Source organism: Arachis ipaensis, chromosome B1 (genome assembly GCF_059453495.1).
Source record: "Arachis ipaensis isolate K30076 ecotype BB chromosome B1, ASM5945349v1, whole genome shotgun sequence".
Taxonomy (NCBI): domain Eukaryota; kingdom Viridiplantae; phylum Streptophyta; class Magnoliopsida; order Fabales; family Fabaceae; genus Arachis; species Arachis ipaensis.
Genome location: NC_142436.1, coordinates 10618534 through 10636986, shown reverse-complemented (window position 1 = coordinate 10636986; position 18453 = coordinate 10618534). Strand labels below are relative to the sequence as shown.

At 36.1% G+C, this 18453-nt stretch overlaps 2 protein-coding genes across 2 annotated transcripts; one reads left to right on the top strand and one right to left on the bottom strand.

The window, feature by feature from the left end:
* Window positions 1–2926: 2926 nt before the first annotated feature.
* Window positions 2927–6608, top strand: LOC148575695 (uncharacterized). Its single transcript, XM_088500998.1, has 13 exons — window positions 2927–3293; window positions 3407–3909; window positions 3982–4205; window positions 4312–4389; window positions 4477–4542; window positions 4621–4689; window positions 4765–4839; window positions 4913–4966; window positions 5123–5209; window positions 5440–5505; window positions 5588–5683; window positions 5807–5872; window positions 5957–6608. Exons 1-13 carry the CDS (start codon window positions 2984–2986, stop codon window positions 6453–6455), a joined length of 2193 nt encoding a protein of 730 aa, XP_088357124.1. The 5' UTR covers window positions 2927–2983; the 3' UTR covers window positions 6456–6608.
* A 5241-nt stretch (window positions 6609–11849) lies between these two features.
* Window positions 11850–18133, bottom strand: LOC107621556 (putative BPI/LBP family protein At1g04970). The gene is made up of 6 exons (XM_016323620.3): window positions 17446–18133; window positions 16532–16671; window positions 15716–16067; window positions 14419–14667; window positions 13534–13659; window positions 11850–12403 (listed from the first exon to the last, which is right to left on the bottom strand). Exons 1-6 carry the CDS (start codon window positions 17851–17853, stop codon window positions 12200–12202), a joined length of 1479 nt encoding a protein of 492 aa, XP_016179106.1. The 5' UTR covers window positions 17854–18133; the 3' UTR covers window positions 11850–12199.
* Between the last annotated feature and the right edge of the window lie 320 nt (window positions 18134–18453).

Here is an 18453-nt window from a genome sequence, read left to right as displayed (position 1 = left end):
CATAGGCGATGTCCCAAGGTCAACCACCTCTTATTTGCTGATGATTCCATCTTATTCTGTAAGGCTAATCCTGAAGCATGTTCAAATATCCTACATTTATTGAATTCTTATGAAAGTATCAGTGGCCAGAGGGTAAATCTTAATAAATCTGCTGCATTCTTTAGCCACAACACTCCCTCCACTACTCGTACACTACTGGCTAACTCTATAAATATTAATCATATTGGGGCTTAGGATAAATATCTTGGTTTGCCTTCTACAGTCTCTAAATCGAAAAAGGCTTCTTTTAGTATGATCAAAGAAAAGATTCGAAAAAGAATCCAAGGGTGGAAGCATAATCTTCTTTCGTCAGGTGGTAGACACATATTGCTTAAGGCAGTGTGAGAAGCTATTCCTATTTATACATTGTCTTGCTTCAAGTTGCCTGATGGTTTAATTTCGGAAATTCACTCTCTACTTTTTTAGTTCTGGTGGGGACAAAAAGGTTCTGAAAGGCGGATGGCTTGGATTAGCTGGGACACTATGACTCGCCCATGAAAAGAAGGAGGCCTTGGATTTAAATATCTCAGAATCCAAAATCTGGCGCTTTTAGGCAAACAATTTTGGCGACTTGTAACACAGCCTACTTCCTTATTATCTAAAATACTAAGAGGTAAATACTTTAGCAATGGTAATGCTATAACGGCAGAAATTGGAGTCTTACCTTCTTGGGGATGGAGGAGCATACTGGAAGGCCGAAAGATTGTTGAAAAAGGTCTTAATTGGGCTGTGGGTACTGGTGAGAATATCCGAACCTTTGAGGATCCTTGGTTGCCTCCTCCGTATCCTTTAATGATTTCTGACATGCCAAATAGACAGGCTATTTCTGAGTTGGTTCCAAGAGTTAAAGATCTAATTACTGAAGATAGGAATTGGAATCAGAATCTCATTCAAGAATTATTTCCCCAAGACGTTGCAAACAGGATTTTGTCAGTTAAAATTCAGCAGGGTAGGGACAAATTGCAATGGGATTTGAACAAATCCAAGCAATATGATACAGCTTCAGGTTACAGAATTGGCTATTTATTTTACCATCCGCCTCTGGAGCTTTGCCCTAATTATATGCAGCAGAAAAAGCCGTGGATTGATCTATGGAAGTTGAACTTGCCTCACAAAATTAAGCTATTTATCTGGAAAGCTCTCCATGGCCGACTTCCGGTGCTTGCTCAGATTCATCACCGCATCCCATCTATATCACCAATATGCCCCTGCTGTCATGAAGCAACGGAAACAGTCACTCATTGTTTAATCGATTGCTCTAGAATTAAAGACGTATGGTCTCAGAGTTATCTTCGTGACTGTCTTCCCCCTCAGAGTTCTAACGACTTTTGGACATGGTGGACTGCATCAACAGAGATACTTAACCCGTTGAAGAATGCTGACCGTAATCCTCAATTGCTTGCTATCATTTGCTGGAACTGTTGTCTGCTGGAAAACTCGCAACCAGTTGATTTTTGAAGGTTCTACTTCTATGCCGTCTGCCATTCTAGCAAGCTCTGTCAAGTTGCTCCGTGAAATTCAAAAAACTCCCGGTTTAGGTCGTCATCTCCATGAGGCAAGCTCTTAGTTGCATGCAATTGGATTTATCATTCTTTCTTCTTTAAGATTTTTCTTCGTTTTTCGACCACGCACCGTCGGATGAATACCTTCAGTGTAGTGTTTTTGGGAAATCCCCACCTTTTATTATGCTGTCCTACTTTTGGACATCTTTGTATTTCATTTTTTAATAATTAATGAAATATAACCTATTATCTTTGAAAAAAAAAGATATAATAACTATAAAAGTAATGCTAGAAAATTAATCTTTTTTTCGGTCACCATCAATCAAATTTTTTAAAATTATTTTATTTATCTTAAGTTCTAGATACTAAATCATAAACTCTTAATGCTAAATTCTAAATTATAAATATAAATTCTAATATTAACTAACTAAAAGTTAAATTTATCGGGCCTGCTACACATACAAGTATCCAAGCATCCAAGTTGGCCCAGCCCAAATCGAAGACACGCGCATAAGGAAGCATAACATGGCGCGTCAAAATCACGCGCTCAACACAAACGGTTACGTATGGCAGACTCTTCCACTTCCTCCACTTCTTCCACTTCTCAAAACGCTTGGAAACCAAGGAAACGCTCCCATTTTCGAGCAAAAATCAAAGTTCAAAATATACAAATTGTTGTTCGAAACCTCCATCAAAAAACATCAAACTCTCCATGAAGAATCTGAAGAGAAAACGAAGCAAATACACTCAACGTAAGTTCATCAAGATTACTGTATATTTTAGTTTTCTTCTACGTCGTTCTTCTAGGGTTTACTGTGCTATTATTCTTGCTTCTTTGTCACATTGTTCTAAGTTCTACGTCATTCTTCTAAGTTCTACGTCGTTCTACATTCTTGTTCTAAGTTCTCTTGCTACTGTTGTTGATTTTTGGGGCTTTATTCCGTAGATTGGGGGTTGTATACTGTTTGAACTTGTAATGTGACTTGATATTGATGCATGTTTGAGTGATATCTCACTGATATATATGAATGTATCTGAATAATATCTATCTCACTGTTATCAATGGGTGTATCTGATTCTTACATATGGGTGTATCTTACTCTTATCAATGGGTGTATCTGACTCATATATGCGTCTATCTTACTGATATCTGAATTAATTTGATATTGAAGCATGTTTGAGTGATAACTGACTGATATATATGGATTTATCTGAATAATATCTATGGGTGTATCTCCCTGTTAACAATGAGTGTATCGAATTCTTACATATGGGTGTATCTTACTGTTATTAGACCTTGTAATGTTGCTTGATATTGAAACATGCTTGACTGATATCTGACTGATATATATGAATGTATCTGAATAATTTCAATGGGTGTATCTCACTGTTATCAATGGGTGTATCTGATTCTTACATATGGGTGTATCTTACTGTTACTAATGGGAGTATATTTGTGTGTATTTTTTGTTTCAGACAAAATGGCAGCAAGAAACCAAACGAAAGACCTTAAGTGTGCCACACATCTCCTGAGTGATAAGTTCAGAAACATGGCTGAGGAGAAGAAGGCAATTGTCAGGGATCTCGGATTTGGTGGGTTGATGCACGTCCCACCTCTAAGGGTGGATCACCAACTCTTAAGGGAACTGGCAAACAACTTCAAACTTGGGGAGAACAGACTGAAGACAGGATATGGTTCTTTCCAAATAACACCAAAGACAATAGGTGATGCGCTTGGCATCAATGCAACAGGTAACTAGCTCAAAATTATAGGTGTATATTAAGTTCATGCTTGGGTGTATTTAAGGTTGATACTTGGGTGTTTTTGAACCGATTTTGATACTTTGTTGTTTTCTTTTTTGTAGGAAATCTGTTTCCTGAGAAAGTTGAGTATAAGCAACTTTATAAGCAACTTTCTGATGATGACAAAATAATTTATAGAAGATTCCAGGGTAAGACCCTCAAAAGTCTTACCGATGAAATGATGGAAATCGGCGTTGGCAGCGAAGAGGAACGCCTGATGTTCAAGAGGATATTCATCCTCTACATACAGATGGCGTTCCTTTTGCCAACGACGATAAACAAAATATCGCCCGTGCACCTCGCCCCAATTTTTAAGATGGACGGCATATCGGAGAGAAACTGGGGGGCGCATGTTTTGACCTTCTTGATCAAAGGCATCACAGACTACCAGGAGAAGAAGAAGAAGGCAATTGATGGTTGCCTCTTTGCCCTCATGATAATATACTTTCATCTTTCTGAAAACAAAGGCAAGAAGAGGGCTGAAAGACCACCAAAGCCTTGGATTGCCAACTGGACTAAGGAGAAGTTGGTGGAAAGAATGACTGCAGAAAAAGAAGAAATTTTGGTAAGTAAACATAATATGTTGCTTGTATTTTATTTACCTGAATGCTGCTAGCTAAAATATCTCATGTTTCAGGGGATTGTGAAGATGGCGGAGACAAGAGCAAGAGAAAAAATGAAAGAAAAAGAAAAAAAAGAAAAAAAACAAGAAATAAAAAAAAGAAAAAAAAGGAAGGCGAGTCCAACATCGTCTTCGGAGACAGAAACAGCTACTGACAGTGACACTTCTACCTCTGAGTCTGAGACTCAACAAGACTCGGAGGATTCAGCAAGAAAACACCCCATCAAAAAGGGGAAAAAGTAAGTACCATACTTGGGTGTAATTTCTTTTTCGAGTTGGGTGTATCTTGTAGATCACGTTGGGTGTATTTTAGTATGTTCTAAATAATCACTGTTTGCCTTTCAGAATGGACTCCAGAAAAAGAAAGCAGAGGCAAGAGGAGCCAGATTCTGATTCAGAATCTGAATCTGAACAAAGTGATGAGTAATGTCCTGAAATTATTACTCCTTTCTTTTGGCTTCATTATAAAGATTTCGTGTATTAACTGAAGTGTCTGTTATTAACTTATAGGAGTGAAGAATCATCACCTGCAGAGAAGGAGAAGGAGAAGAAAAAAACAAAAACAACACCAAAAAAGTAAGCACTTCTTTGCATAATATTCTGTGATAAAATTAATTTTTTATTTCTGATTGGTACTCTTTTTTTTCCACCCAGAACACAACCAAAAAAGAAAAAAGTTCTCGTGGAGGATTCACCTCCTAAAGAAGACCAATACTTTGACGGGTACAGTACCTCGTAAGCTATATTACCGTCTATCGTCGTAATTATTTTTGTTAACATCTTCCTTTATGAATGTAGTGAGACATATGAAATATCAAGTGACGAACTGGATGAATGGCTAGGGCAAAACGTTGATAAATCTGCTGCAGAGGGGTATGTCTTGATGGGCTGTCTATTTCATATTTTGTTGTGTTTTGCATGCTAATAATTGTTTCTTGTTTCGCAGGGAGAACCAACCTGACCTGCGATCGACAGAAGGTCGCTATGTGTCGTCTGAAACGTAAGAAGCTTTATTATTTAATAAAATCTTGTTATCATGAATTGGGTGTGTCTTGTGGTACCATTTGGGTGTATTGAGTGGATCAAGTTGGGTGTATGTTGTCTAATAAGTTGGAATATTAACTTTGTTGTGTTGCTTGGATCAAATCTGTCTTAGAATACCGGCTGTGAACTTGGGAACTGATGCTCCTTCCTCTCAAGGAAACACAGAACAGAGTAGTGTAAACCAGCCGTCACAGAGCATGTAATTTCTCTTTCAAATAACCGTTACTTTTGTTCTTCTATTACCCTTCTACTTCTAATTCTGTATATATTTTTTTTTAGAAAAAAAAGCCCTTTATTATTTTATTCAAGAAAAAAAAGGCAGGAAAAAAAAGCAAAAACTGCAAGTATGTAAGTTCTCAAAAAAACAAAGCCTGTCTTCTTTTTGAATTGTTCGGGTGTATTTCTTGAATTTCTTTGGGTGTATTTTAGGTTGAGTCCGTTTGATTCGAATATGATGGTTGTGAGGGAACAGACACCGTCCGAAGCGCTTGCAATGTGAGTTTTACAACAATATTCAACCTTATAACCTTATTATTTTCAAAGGCGTTGTTAACCTTTCATTTTTCTTCTTGTTTAGAGTCCCAATTCAGGTTTTTGTGCCGGCATCCCAAACAACCACTGAGACAGATTTTGAACCAACCCCTATGCTACAGATTGAAGGGACTACAGAAACGTAAGAAATAGTATTGAGTGTATATTTGTTTGGAGTTTGGGTGTATATTAGCTAACAGTTTGGGTGTATATTGTTCCTGATTAGTTTCTTTTACGCCGTGATTAATTTTTTGTAACTGTGCAGCACTCCTGAAACCCCCAAACAACTTCAAGAGACCACACCCACGGTTCCCCCAGCTCCAACTAAAGTGTAAGTTCATCAGACTAAAATCAATCTTTGCTTATCATCTGTATATTCTTATTCTTATTCTTATTCTTATACATGATGACGCAGTCATCCAGACGCAGAAGACGCTGCTGCCCTGTTGATGATGGCATGGACAGCTTCCTATGTTCCTAAAACAGATCCAGGGGTGCCATCATTCAGCCTTGGATTGACTGATTCAAGCCAGGAGGGGGCGTCAACGCAGGAGACAGAAAGGGAAAAATCTCCAGAAGCTGCGAATTTGATAGAACAATTGGACAGTTTGGTCCAAAGAATAGCAAGCAGCGCGACGAAGGGAAAAAACACAAGTCCACAAATTCAGAGGGAGACTGGGGGAGAAAGTTCTGCAAAGTTTGAAACTCCTCGGGGATTATATCAGATTACGGATGATATGAAACAAAAGTGCTACATCTGGGGGACGAGACTGAAGGAAGATGCAGATGGCAATACTAACGAGTATGAGGAGATGTGCACTCTGATTGGCCAAGGAGAATACATTTTGATGAGAATGCACCTTGCTTCCCTCCAGGCAAAAAGTGATATAGAATCTCAGGTAATATTAGAATAAGATTACTGTTTTTACACCAAAGTCAATTACAATGCTTATTAATGTAAAATTGATTTCGGCATATATTTCTAGATTGTATCTGCCATCTGCCTCATCCTCAACAACAAAAATGAAAAGAGATTTCAAGAACAAATATACTGTCTCCCCCCCGATATTGTGGTAAGTGTTACTTCTACGAACTTCGGGTGTATTTTCTATATTGATTTGGGTGTATTTGTCACGTTCGATTGGGTGTAAGTTTAGTATTTCATTTCTCGTTTCCCATTCTTGCAGTGCATGGCACTTTCGGATCACCCAAACGGGGAATTCGTATCACCAAAAACGGAAAAGGAATTCAGGGTGGAAGCCTACCCGAGTTTCATTCCCTTCATAGATAGAAAAAAATTGACTTCGCACCCATATGTAAGTTTTCGTTTGCTAAATTTGTTAGTACACTTATTTACTTATTTGCAAAATAAAATAACACACTGTTCATGTGTGGCAATCCTTCAGATTTTTGCCCCTGTCTGCTATGCCGGGCATTGGTGGTTATGGCTGATAAATACAAGAAAGCGGAAATGTCAAATACTTGACCCGCTACACAAAAAAGCTCCCACCGATGAGAGAAAGGCCATTAATAAATTCACTGTAAGTTGCCTCTGTCTTCTTTACTTTAATAGATAGGTCTATTTCGTTAGTTGTGATGGGTGTATATTGTCCATTCAGTTGGATGTATCTTGTCCATTCATTCGGGTGTATTACTGATTTATTTTCGTATTTAAGGGATACGTATTTTCAAGATTGATAACATATGCCGGCGGGGAACCTCTTCAGAAAGGGGAGAGGGAGAAGGAAATTAAATCACCATATGTTAAAATATCAGGCCAAAAAACAAGGTATAAATTTGTGAGTCTGAACATTAAACTTTTGTAAATGAGATTTGTAATTTATTTTCTTCGTTTTCAGCTATGACTGCGCTGTGTACGTTATGAAGTGGATGGAGATAATTGAGCCGGAAAACATCAAAAAGGGGAAGTATCAATGGGATAATTGGCCACAGGTAACTGTCTTTAAAACCATATAACTCTGTATTACTTTACTGAATTAATATTGCTGTTTAAACAGAATATACTTTTTTATTGTAGGAGGAGGTGGACCACTGTAGAGTGGAGTACACATCCCGGATACTATTCAGTGAGATGAATACACAGAGAGATCAGGCAATTAGAGAGAGTAGTGCTATAAGGCTGTCGAAGCCATCCTCTATATTATTAAGTCCATTTTGTCAGATTAATTCTGCTGATATAGAAACTGGGTAGTTTGTAAATTGAACAAATGATGTAAATATTTGCCATTTATCAACAACTTCTATTCCATGTATATTTTTTCCCATAGTTAAACTATCTGTGCTGGTAAACTGTCTGTGATGTATTCAAAAGCTATATTACAGGTGGTAAAATATGAAGGAAAAAATCAAGGCATATATAAACACAAATTATAAACTGCTACACCCAACGCAAGTCTAATAATACACCCAAGGTTGTATAAAATATACACCCAAACTGTCTGCGCTGTATTCAAAATGTATGAATTACATGTACTAAAATATGAAGAAAAACATCAAATCAAATATAAACCCATAACCTGAGAATTTTTACAGCTTTTGTTTTATATATATCTATATATGTGTCTATATCTAAATTGTGAATTAACGAAAATACACCCAAAATAACGGTGCTTTTACACCCATATTCTGTAAAACTATACACCCAACGAGTTATCCCCTGCTGCTGGTACCCTGAACTGATAACTCATAACGTGTCCTTGATATTGGCTGCAATTTGAATGCGCCGCTGATGCAGCATCAAACAGGTTTATCTGAAATATAACACACACACATTACCTAAACTATTAACGAGAAAAATAAACTCAATCGCCACAAATTTAAAGAACATTACTTTTACCTCGCTTAAAACTTTCGTCTTCTTCTTCTTTGTGGCATTTGCGATCTGTTTCTCCAGCTTTGAACCTAGCCTGTTTTTTGGACGTCCTCTTGTTCGAATCCTTGGCGGGCTTTGAAGCTCGTTAACGGATTCCAAGTTGGCGTCTTCGTGGGATAAAGAAGATGTCCCCTTCCTTTTGGCTTTTAATGCTTCCATCTCGGCCATGACGTTATCGTACGCACGGTGCAGAATTGCAGTCAGCTCCTCCGATTCGGAGGCAAATTCGCATATATTTTGCGAACGAAAAACCAATTGGTCGAACCTCTTGCTTCTTGGCTCCATTAGTGGCTCGTCGTGGCTGCTCTTGATGTGTGTGTGTCGCCTCTTTACCTTCTTGCTCCATCGTTCCAGTATGTATCTCGGTGACACTTGGCTTACTTGTTCGAAGCTTAACACGCTTAGTGCGTGACGGCACAGTATCCCTCTCGACTCGAATAATAAGCAATGGCATTTTACCTCGGCTGCAACCGAGTCGTAAGTAACCACGAACTTGTTGAATATTGAGCTGGAAACTTGTTCTCCGACTTCGTATACTGAATAGCCTAGAGCGGAATTCTTTAGTCTGGTGATGCAATTCGCCTTTCCTCTGAATTGCGCTTGGACTTCCCTAAACTTTGCGTGAGTGTACGCATCTTGAAACTGAGCTTCAATGCAAGATTTCGTTGCACACGGTATGACCGTATGAAAATCTGCAGCATCTGATTCTCTCTCTGCTTGCTCCCTGCTTCCGAGGCAATTATCGTATTGTTTGACAAACTGAATAAGCGAGCTGTTCCGGGTGATATACTTGTTAAAAAATGAATGCATGCTCTCGCTCCTTTGTGTGCTTCTCATCCCTGCCCAGAAATGGTGATCCAGATAGATAGGAACCCATATGTGACGGTCTTCGTACAGATCTGCATAATACACCCAAAGACAGTCTATAAATACACCCGAAAAAACATGCAATTTACACCTCTGATGCAGATTTTAAAAAGACATTACCTGAAAGCCACTTGTTGTCCCCAAGACCAAAATTCAGCAGAAAATCGTTCCAATTCCTATCGAATGAGTCTTTGCTGTGAGAGTTCCAAACAACTTGGCTCATTTCTTGTTCGATATTGGCATGTCCCTTGTACCCGTTTAATTTGTTTGGAATCTTCTTCATGATGTGCCAAATGCACCAGCGGTGAACTGTTGTTGGCATACAGGCCTCTAAAGCCCTTTTCATGGATGCGCACTGATCGGTGAGAAACCCTTTCGGAGCGTTTCCTCCCATGCAACGAAGCCAGCTTTGAAATAACCATTTGAATGATTCAATTTCTTCGTTCTTCATCAAAGAGCATCCGATAAGTGTTGATTGACCGTGGTGATTCACCCCGACAAAAGAACCACAGACCAAATTATACCTGAAACAAATTACCATGGTCCAGAATGCAAAATCATTAGCTACACCCTAACAAATGCTTCGCATACACCCAATGAAACAGCCAATATACACCTCTACTGCGGATTCGTAAAAATAAATTAATTGGGCATCATAAACAGGGACAGTTTGTTACCTGTTTGTATTGTAGGTGGTGTCGAATGAAATGACGTCTCCGAAATACTCAAAGGCGGCTCTGCTTCTTGCATCGGCCCAAAAAGCCAGCTTAATCGATTGATCCTCTTCGAGTTGGAGCTCAAAAAAGAAATTTGGATTCTTCTCTTTCATTCTTAAGAAATATTTCCCGAATTCCTTTGCATCTTCTTGTTCGGAAACATTCCGCACTTCCCTGGTAATGTAATTCCTCACGTCCTTTTCGATAAAATTTAACTCGCGGTGACCCCCGGCAGCCGCAACAAATGATTGGTAGGTTTTGCTTGGTCTGATACCGGCCTCCTCGTTATTCTCTATCGTACGACGAATGGACATGCTTAGTTCCCTGTGCTGTTTGAGCATCTCTGCTTTGCTTGGACAGCAGGGGTGTGAATGATCCAGCACAACCTTTGAAATGATCCAAGCACCGACATCCTTCAATGTGTGTATATAAATTCTTGCAGGACAGTTTAGACCGGCTGTCGGATTGGTCTTCTCGGTCGGAGATATTTTAGATTTCCATTTTCCCTCTCTGCTACATGTAATCAGTTGGTTCTTAATCTCGTTTCCCTTCCTATTTGTGCACCGAACTCTTGTAGAGAAACCTGCAGCCTTGGCGTAGTTCCTGTAAAATTTTCCAGCATCTTCAAGGGTGGTAAAGGTCATTCCGACCTTTGGAACAAGCTCGTCATCAACAACTGAGAGAGGCTGCAAAATACACCGTGTCAGAACTGTAAATACACCCATAGATATGATTCAAATACACCCAATCATGTCTAATACGATACACCCTAACCGCAACAACTCAACTACAGAATGACTTTTAAAGCCATAAACTGTAAATACACAGCATGCAGATATAATACAGTTCTAAAAACACACCTAATCATGTCTGTTATAATACAGCTGAACAACAACAAGTAAATTAAAATAACAAAAAACCAGTAAAGTGTAGATACACCCACACTTCTAGCTAAAATACACCCAAACAAGAATTGATCTACACCCGAGCGTCTGCTACAAATTCCAGGTAATTAATCACAACTAATACATTGAATCGACAGATTCAGGTAAACGTGTTACTTTCACAGTAATGTTCAGCAATTTTTCAACTACACAATGCTATACAAATTACTGAAAGAAATTTCATACTAATCCTATGTAAATCAAACCTCAGGGACTTCGTTAGATTCTGACTCATAATCCACTTCGCCTGCATTCAGATGACAATCTGAGGTTGAATGATCCATTATCTTCAAAACGAGATCAAACTTTGATTTCGAAAAACAACAAATCAAAAATAGAAAACGAAGATCGAGTTGCAGAGAGAGACAAAGGTAACCTAAACGAAGAAGATGCTAGTGAGAAAAGGAGAAGAAAAGAACAATGGAGAAGAAGGAGGGTAAACGCGGGAGAAGAAGAAGAACGAAATCTCAAAATAACGAAAACGAAAAGGGAAAGAAATATTTTAAATCTGGTAGTTAGATATACGCGCGATGTTATATAGCGCGTGTAATCAACGTACCTGAAGCAGCGCGTATTTTGATCTTATTGTTTAATGAACTTGTATGCAGAGCTTTTCCGTAAATTTATATACTTTCTCTAACTATAAACCTCTTGTTTTATGGATGTTTTAATGTTATGTCATAAACTACATCTTTGAGTATCGTAAACTATTTGACTCAGATACAATAATGTTAAGGAGAAAAAAAAACAGTTAGAACTTCTTATTTAACATTTATTCATTGTTACAGCAATTAATGAATATTAAATAAAGCAAATTTTAACTGATTTTGGCTAAACCTTTTAGTTACCAAACATTTTCGAATAATTATATATCAAAGTGGCGACTTCTTTTTGAACAAATAATCTTAATTAATGAATGTATGGTGTACAAAAGGCGACATAAGAAGTGTATACCATTACTCTAATGCTTATATACAGAGCTTACAAATGCATCAAACTTATGCATATGTTCTATTATTTACATTCATTTAGAAAAATAGTTCATACCCTTTCCACAAGAACAAAACAGAGAAACCATTTGTGTTTTGATATATGAATTTTATGTGGGTATGGCACTGATCAGTCCACCAACCGTGTGGGGGCGATTTGAATTCGCATCCTGATAGAATTGGTTCCGAGATGTTGTTACATGCTACAACCTTCATAGCCTCGTACAAATTTCTTCTTATGCTGTAGTTTTATGATACATAAGCTGAATGCTGAGTGAGATAGTAGTCTTCTAAGTAAGAAACATCAGTACACACTGCAATCCATGGAGGAAGGTACAAGATATTTGCATTCTGAAAGGCAAAACCATCAATGGTTGGCAGTGCTAATCCTTTCTTCAGTTCCAAGTTAAGGTACGGTATGACAACGGTTTTCAGAGCCGTTGATATTAATGACTGCAAACATTGACAAAAGATGAAGTGTTAAAAGAAAAATATTCACGAATGCGTGGATACATGCAAAGATTGTGATTTAAAAATCATATCGTTGAGAATAGAAATTAGAGTCATCTTTCTAAAACATATGAGATTATGTTAATATGCACTTTCACATTAGTTCCCGAAAGATTATGACGTTGACAATTTAGTCCATAAAAGAAAGAAATTTGTGGTCTCTCAAGGATGAACAATAATTGACAAATATCCCAAAATCTAAGCAGTAGATGGGGCATTTTGTAAAATATTCATATTTGGAAGCCAAAAGTGTATTTCTTTTTCTTGAGAGCTAAACTGTCATTGTCACAAACTTTTGGGGGTTAAATCAGCAGTTTACTCTATAAAATAACAAACCAAAAGAAAAATAAAATGAAATAATAAGAGCATAAAGCCATAAACTATGCTGAAATGTCCTTACAATGATTGTTTTAACTTTTAACTAGCAGAGAGGATATACTAGAGAGTAATATCCCAAATCAGTCTATAAAGAAGAATTTTATGGGTTAACAAATTTTAATCACTTAATCAGTCCCTAACATTTTATTTTGTTAGACATATTAATCCTCAATCAAATTTTGGTAAAAGGATACGCAAATCAGTTCCTGTTATTATTTAATAAAGACGTAACAGTTTTTAAAAATTTTTAAAATTTTCATATCAATTCTTCTATATAGACGAACAATCTGATATGGGGACTGATTTGTCTAACAAAATAAAAGTTTGGAGATTGATTTGGTAATTAAAATTTGTTGAAGACTAAAGTATCTGACTAAAAATTTTTTAAGGACTAATTTGAGATAGAGAAAGTCTAGGGGCCAGCAATTTTTGTGTTTTGTGGTCAGCACTTAACCATCAAAAGAAAAGTGAGTGATCTCCCACTATTGGATGTAATCTCACACCATTAAAAACATTATTGATGGCTAATTGATGGTTACAAAACATAAAAGTTGCTGGCCCCCTAGCACTCCTCGTCGTAGAACAAAGTAAATAACTAAAACAGAAAAACTAACTAAAAATCAAAGTATTTGGTTCAGCTTCTAAATAATAAATAGCTGAAATCTTACCCAATGATTACATCTATTTTCATTTACCTGAATCAGACTTATGTGCAATTTTCCTATTTTGCTCCATTTCAGGTATGCAGAAAACTCTTCCAATTTGAGCCTACCATTGATTTTGTTTCGTATAATGTCCACAGAACACGAAGCACTAATATCCTGCGGCATAACCAAGAATAATTGCATGTGTTAGAATAATGATCATGGCGACCAGTCATATCTGATCAATAGGATCCAAGCATGCAAAGAGCAAGATATATCTTAACTTCAAAATAGGTTTAGATAATAATCTAGAAATCCTTATGTTTCACTGAAATTTCAATTAGGTCTTTATACCTTTGAAGTTTATGAATCACTATAAACAGTCACTTAGAGATTTTGGAGCACTAAATTAACTTCACAGATTAAAAGAAGTTTAAAAATTAAATTCCCTATATTTTGTACAAAAAATGTTTATTCAAGTTCCTACAGTTTCAACATTTCTAATTAAGTCCTATTCCATAGATCCCTTCGATTTGAAAATTTTGTGAGCAAATACATGTATGGCTGCTTTATGCACAAAATTTCAACAAAAGAAAAGGCGATTTATCGTTTAGTATAGGGTTTTGATCACAAATTTTTTAACAGTTCAAATATGTTTGTGCACTATAAGAACTAAATTAGAAATGTTCAAAGTTCAAACTATAAGAATAAGAGTGAAAATTTTGATATAAGGAATTCATTGCAAACTTCAAAACCACTTGAAAATTAAGCAAAATTATAGGGATTTTGGATCATACGTCGATAAGAACAAAATGTGGCTATTGCAATGACAATATTAAGATGAAATTGTGAAAAGTCTGAATTTCAGATAGCTTAATCAGAAAGTTGAAAAGAATGCTTCAAGAATACTATGTGCACTTTTTCCATCAAACTTACCACTGAGATGCAGGCAACAGGTATGACTTCACCAGCTTCAAGAACATCAATCGTTATGTCTACTAAAACAGACGCACGAATATCTTGGTTATCCACTAGTATCACTGGGGGAGAAGATGCAGATATATTAAGCTGCATGTCGTCATTCGGATACTTTTTGTATAGTTGAGGAACTATGAATCTCCATTCAGCAGTGTTCAAAATGGCTTGATTAGGTAGTTCATCAATAATCATTTGCATACTACCTTCCTGAAACCAAAAGAAAGAAGAAGGGCAATTATCAGCCTTCAAAACAATATAAAGAATCAAAACACATTTCATATTATAGAGAAAGAGAAAAAGCTTTTATTTTGTATCATTTAGTTTGTGAAAAATGCTATTTAGACACCAAAAATCAACCACCATATATTTGTGTACAAATACATTTAGTTTTCAATGTATATTTAACTATTTTGTATTTCAATATATATTTTATACAGATGACTAGTTTTTTATGTACATGTAGCATGGTTGTTATTTTATACTAGCAATTACATTTAAAATGTAAAAAACTAGAAGACATCAGTGATTCGCAAAAACAGTGTTAAATCATGAATGGTATAGAGTATAATCTTTCTCTTGCTCTAAGAGCATCTAAGAATTTCTCTGCTCTATAATACAATGTAAAAGAAATTATATAGCTAACTCCACCATATTAATGGTCGTTTTGATTTTTTTCGCACGCTTATGAATTAGTGAATTGGAATACTGTTTGCATCCAAATATATAGATTTATGAATGCATCAAGAAATTCAAAACAACCATCAACATTGAATGAACGGAGTTCAATGTTTCTTGGCCAACAAAAATTCTTGCAAGTGCCAAATGTCAAAGTTAATTGAAGGATCTTGTGAGCAATCTAAGTTCTTTTCAGCTCAGATAATAATCCTGCTGTTCCAAATCCAGTGATAATTAAAAATTATCAGAGCACCTAACCGAAGGTTTCTAATGCAAACTTGGAAAGAGAACCCTTTATTTCACCAACTAAATTTATATATATTTTTGGGATTCATGTAAAGTCAGACACACAATCTCTATCTTCTGCAGTCTCCAATGTCTGATTTGTCATGGCTTTAACAGAAACTGGCTTATTTATATTGACCAATCTTAGCTTTAGATCATATGTAACAGGTTATATTAATAATAAGATAACATAAATCATACATACAAAGAAACCAAATTGAAAAATAAATAAAAAAGAAAAGAAGTGTGATTGGACTAAAGCCTATAAATAAAAAAAGTCAAGATTTGAACTTACCCTGAAGTAAACTAGAGAAGCAGATCTGAACACATTTTCATGGATTGAAACCTTTATCATCTTTGGTAAACCACCACATGCAGAAGAAACCTGTAATCTTTTTCGGTAACGTTGAGGTACTAAAAAGACATTTCTCTCTGTGAATAAGCCGTTAATCGCAATCGCAATTGAAGTACTACTCAGGACAGGATTGCCAACGAAAGAAACATTTAGCTCCGCAAAGTTGTCCACAGAGATTTGCTTTGGAAGAGACTGCAATAAAGTGTCAAGCTTCCCTATGCCTTCACTTACTTTATCTGAAATGCCATCTTCAACTGCAGATGCTATGTTCCCTTGAAAAGCATCCACTAAGCTGAAACAAACACATAAAGAGGTTAATGACATAAATCTTCCTAAATGTATATGCGCGCATAATGTGAAGAAATTCTTGCATGCGCCTAGAGGTTGGAGCACATTTAACGCATGTTCCAGGAACATTCATAACCATTCATTCTTGATTTTTTATATATATATAAAATTTACATTATACATTAAAATGTATTGTTGTGAATAATCTTGAAACACGGATAAAATGTGCTACGATCATGCAAGAATTTCTCCCTAACAAAAGCTAGGTTCATAAATATCATGAAAAGAAAATTATGTTAACAGAAAGATAGGGATCATTCACTTTAGATGTCTTTATGTCTCCAAAAACCAATGTAAACACCAAATTGAACAAGTAATTCTATGTTCCAAGAAGCAAAATTAATGCTCTAAGAAAGAACATTTGAATAGTATCCATTATCAAGAGAATGGCTTAAGAAGATTGCTTACACTTGGTACAGCCAAGATGCTCCACCTTCCAACTTTATAGACAAATCTCCAACATAACATCCATAATCTAAGAGAATCAACTTAAGAGTTCCTTCTTCATTCCTTAAATCTACTGTAAGCCCCACTTGCATACCTTTAACCTTCCAAATATAGCACAACACAACTTAGTGTGAGTGAGCTAAAATTCTCACAGGTTTTTCACTGTCAAATATTGACACAAAATAACAAAAACACACTAATGTTATTGTTCACCTGACTAGGAAATGAATTCAGGAATTTCATTTATGCAGTGCACATACATCAAAATAATTTGTAACAAGTCCCATGAACTAGACAGCTATGGTGTAAAATCCCATTCTAAGACTAAAAAAATTCCATTCTAACCTTCTTTATAGATACCCCAACACAACCAATTCTAACCAAGTTTTAATCAAAATAATCAACTTAAGGTACACAGTTGTTATTTGTTTCAAGGACAAACCTTTTGAAACCAAGCATAATAAAACCGAGTGAACCACAATTCACAGAAGTTGTGTTTGGCAAGTGTCTTGTAATGAAAAAGAAGGAAAAAGATCCTTTAAACTGATGAGATTGGTAAAGTAATAAAGTGAGAGGTTAATTGCAATTGAATTTGTAACTTCTATCATGAGCCCACTATATGGGACTAAAACTAGAGACATGAATACAAAAACTACCCTGTCTCAAAACACAGTTTCTGTCTCATTCTGTCTTTGTATTTGTCTCAAAACAACTCTCCTTTAAACAGGTTTACATCCTTCAACGTTTTGATATTTTTTATCTCGAGACAGTTACTAAAGAGAGCCTAAACAACCCAATTGCAACAATAGAAAAGAACATAAAAGCATGGTACAAACAATAAACTATAAACATATGTAACATTTCTAGCATCATACCTTCACAGTTGCATTTCCACTATCCGAAATCCCAATTGGGATTAACCAACTGCTACATGAATACCTCCACTTCATAGCCAAATCCGCAGTGGCACCAGAAACAACTAGAAAGATTCCACTCTCTCCACTCACAACAGAAGATGAATTTACTTGAATATCCTTGATCGTGATCTCAGAAAGAATCACTTTAGCATTTCCAATGAAAGGGACTTGAACAGATTTCTCAATCTCTGGCAGCTGAAGCTGAACAATGGAGGCAATACCTTGTTCTATTAGTATATCCTTTGCAAAATCAAGACCCTTGTCAGATATAACTCCAGAGATGAAACCCTCTTTAGTTTGTTGAACATAAGAACTTGTTGGAACAAATAGAAGGGATACAAGCACCAAAAGAATAAAGGGTGCCATGAATTTTTCTCCTGAGTGTGTCTTTTAACACATTGAACTTCGAAACAGAAGCAGCTGCTTATTACAAAGTGTGTAAAAGAATGGATTTTGTGATGTTTATGCAGTTAAAGATGAAAAATTTGAGACCCCCATGTGGTGAAAAATTGGTTATATCTGTTATTGGCGGTGAGTTAGTGAAAGGAAAGAGGGAAAATGATGAAGAAGTAGGAGGCAACGTTTTTCATCATTGACCAAATTGAAATACGCAACTTGTGTGGTTCAAAAGTATATTCCTCACATTGAAAACGCATCGTTTATCTCAAGATTCATATTCCACTCATTTCCGTTAGTATCCTTCCCTTGAAAGATTATTTTATTAAACTACCAAAATGCATCCGAATTATTTTTTGTCCCAGTAAAAATAGTTTTGAATTTTGTTATTCTTAAACTACATAAAAACATAATAAAAATACTCTATAACATTTCGTTATTAAAACAAGTCTCTGATTATAATTAAATATTTTCGTCATATTTTTAAATAATTTAAAATTATTTTTATCGATAATAAAATTTAAAAATATTTTTGTCTATATCAAGATAATTCGGATGATTATTTTGGTT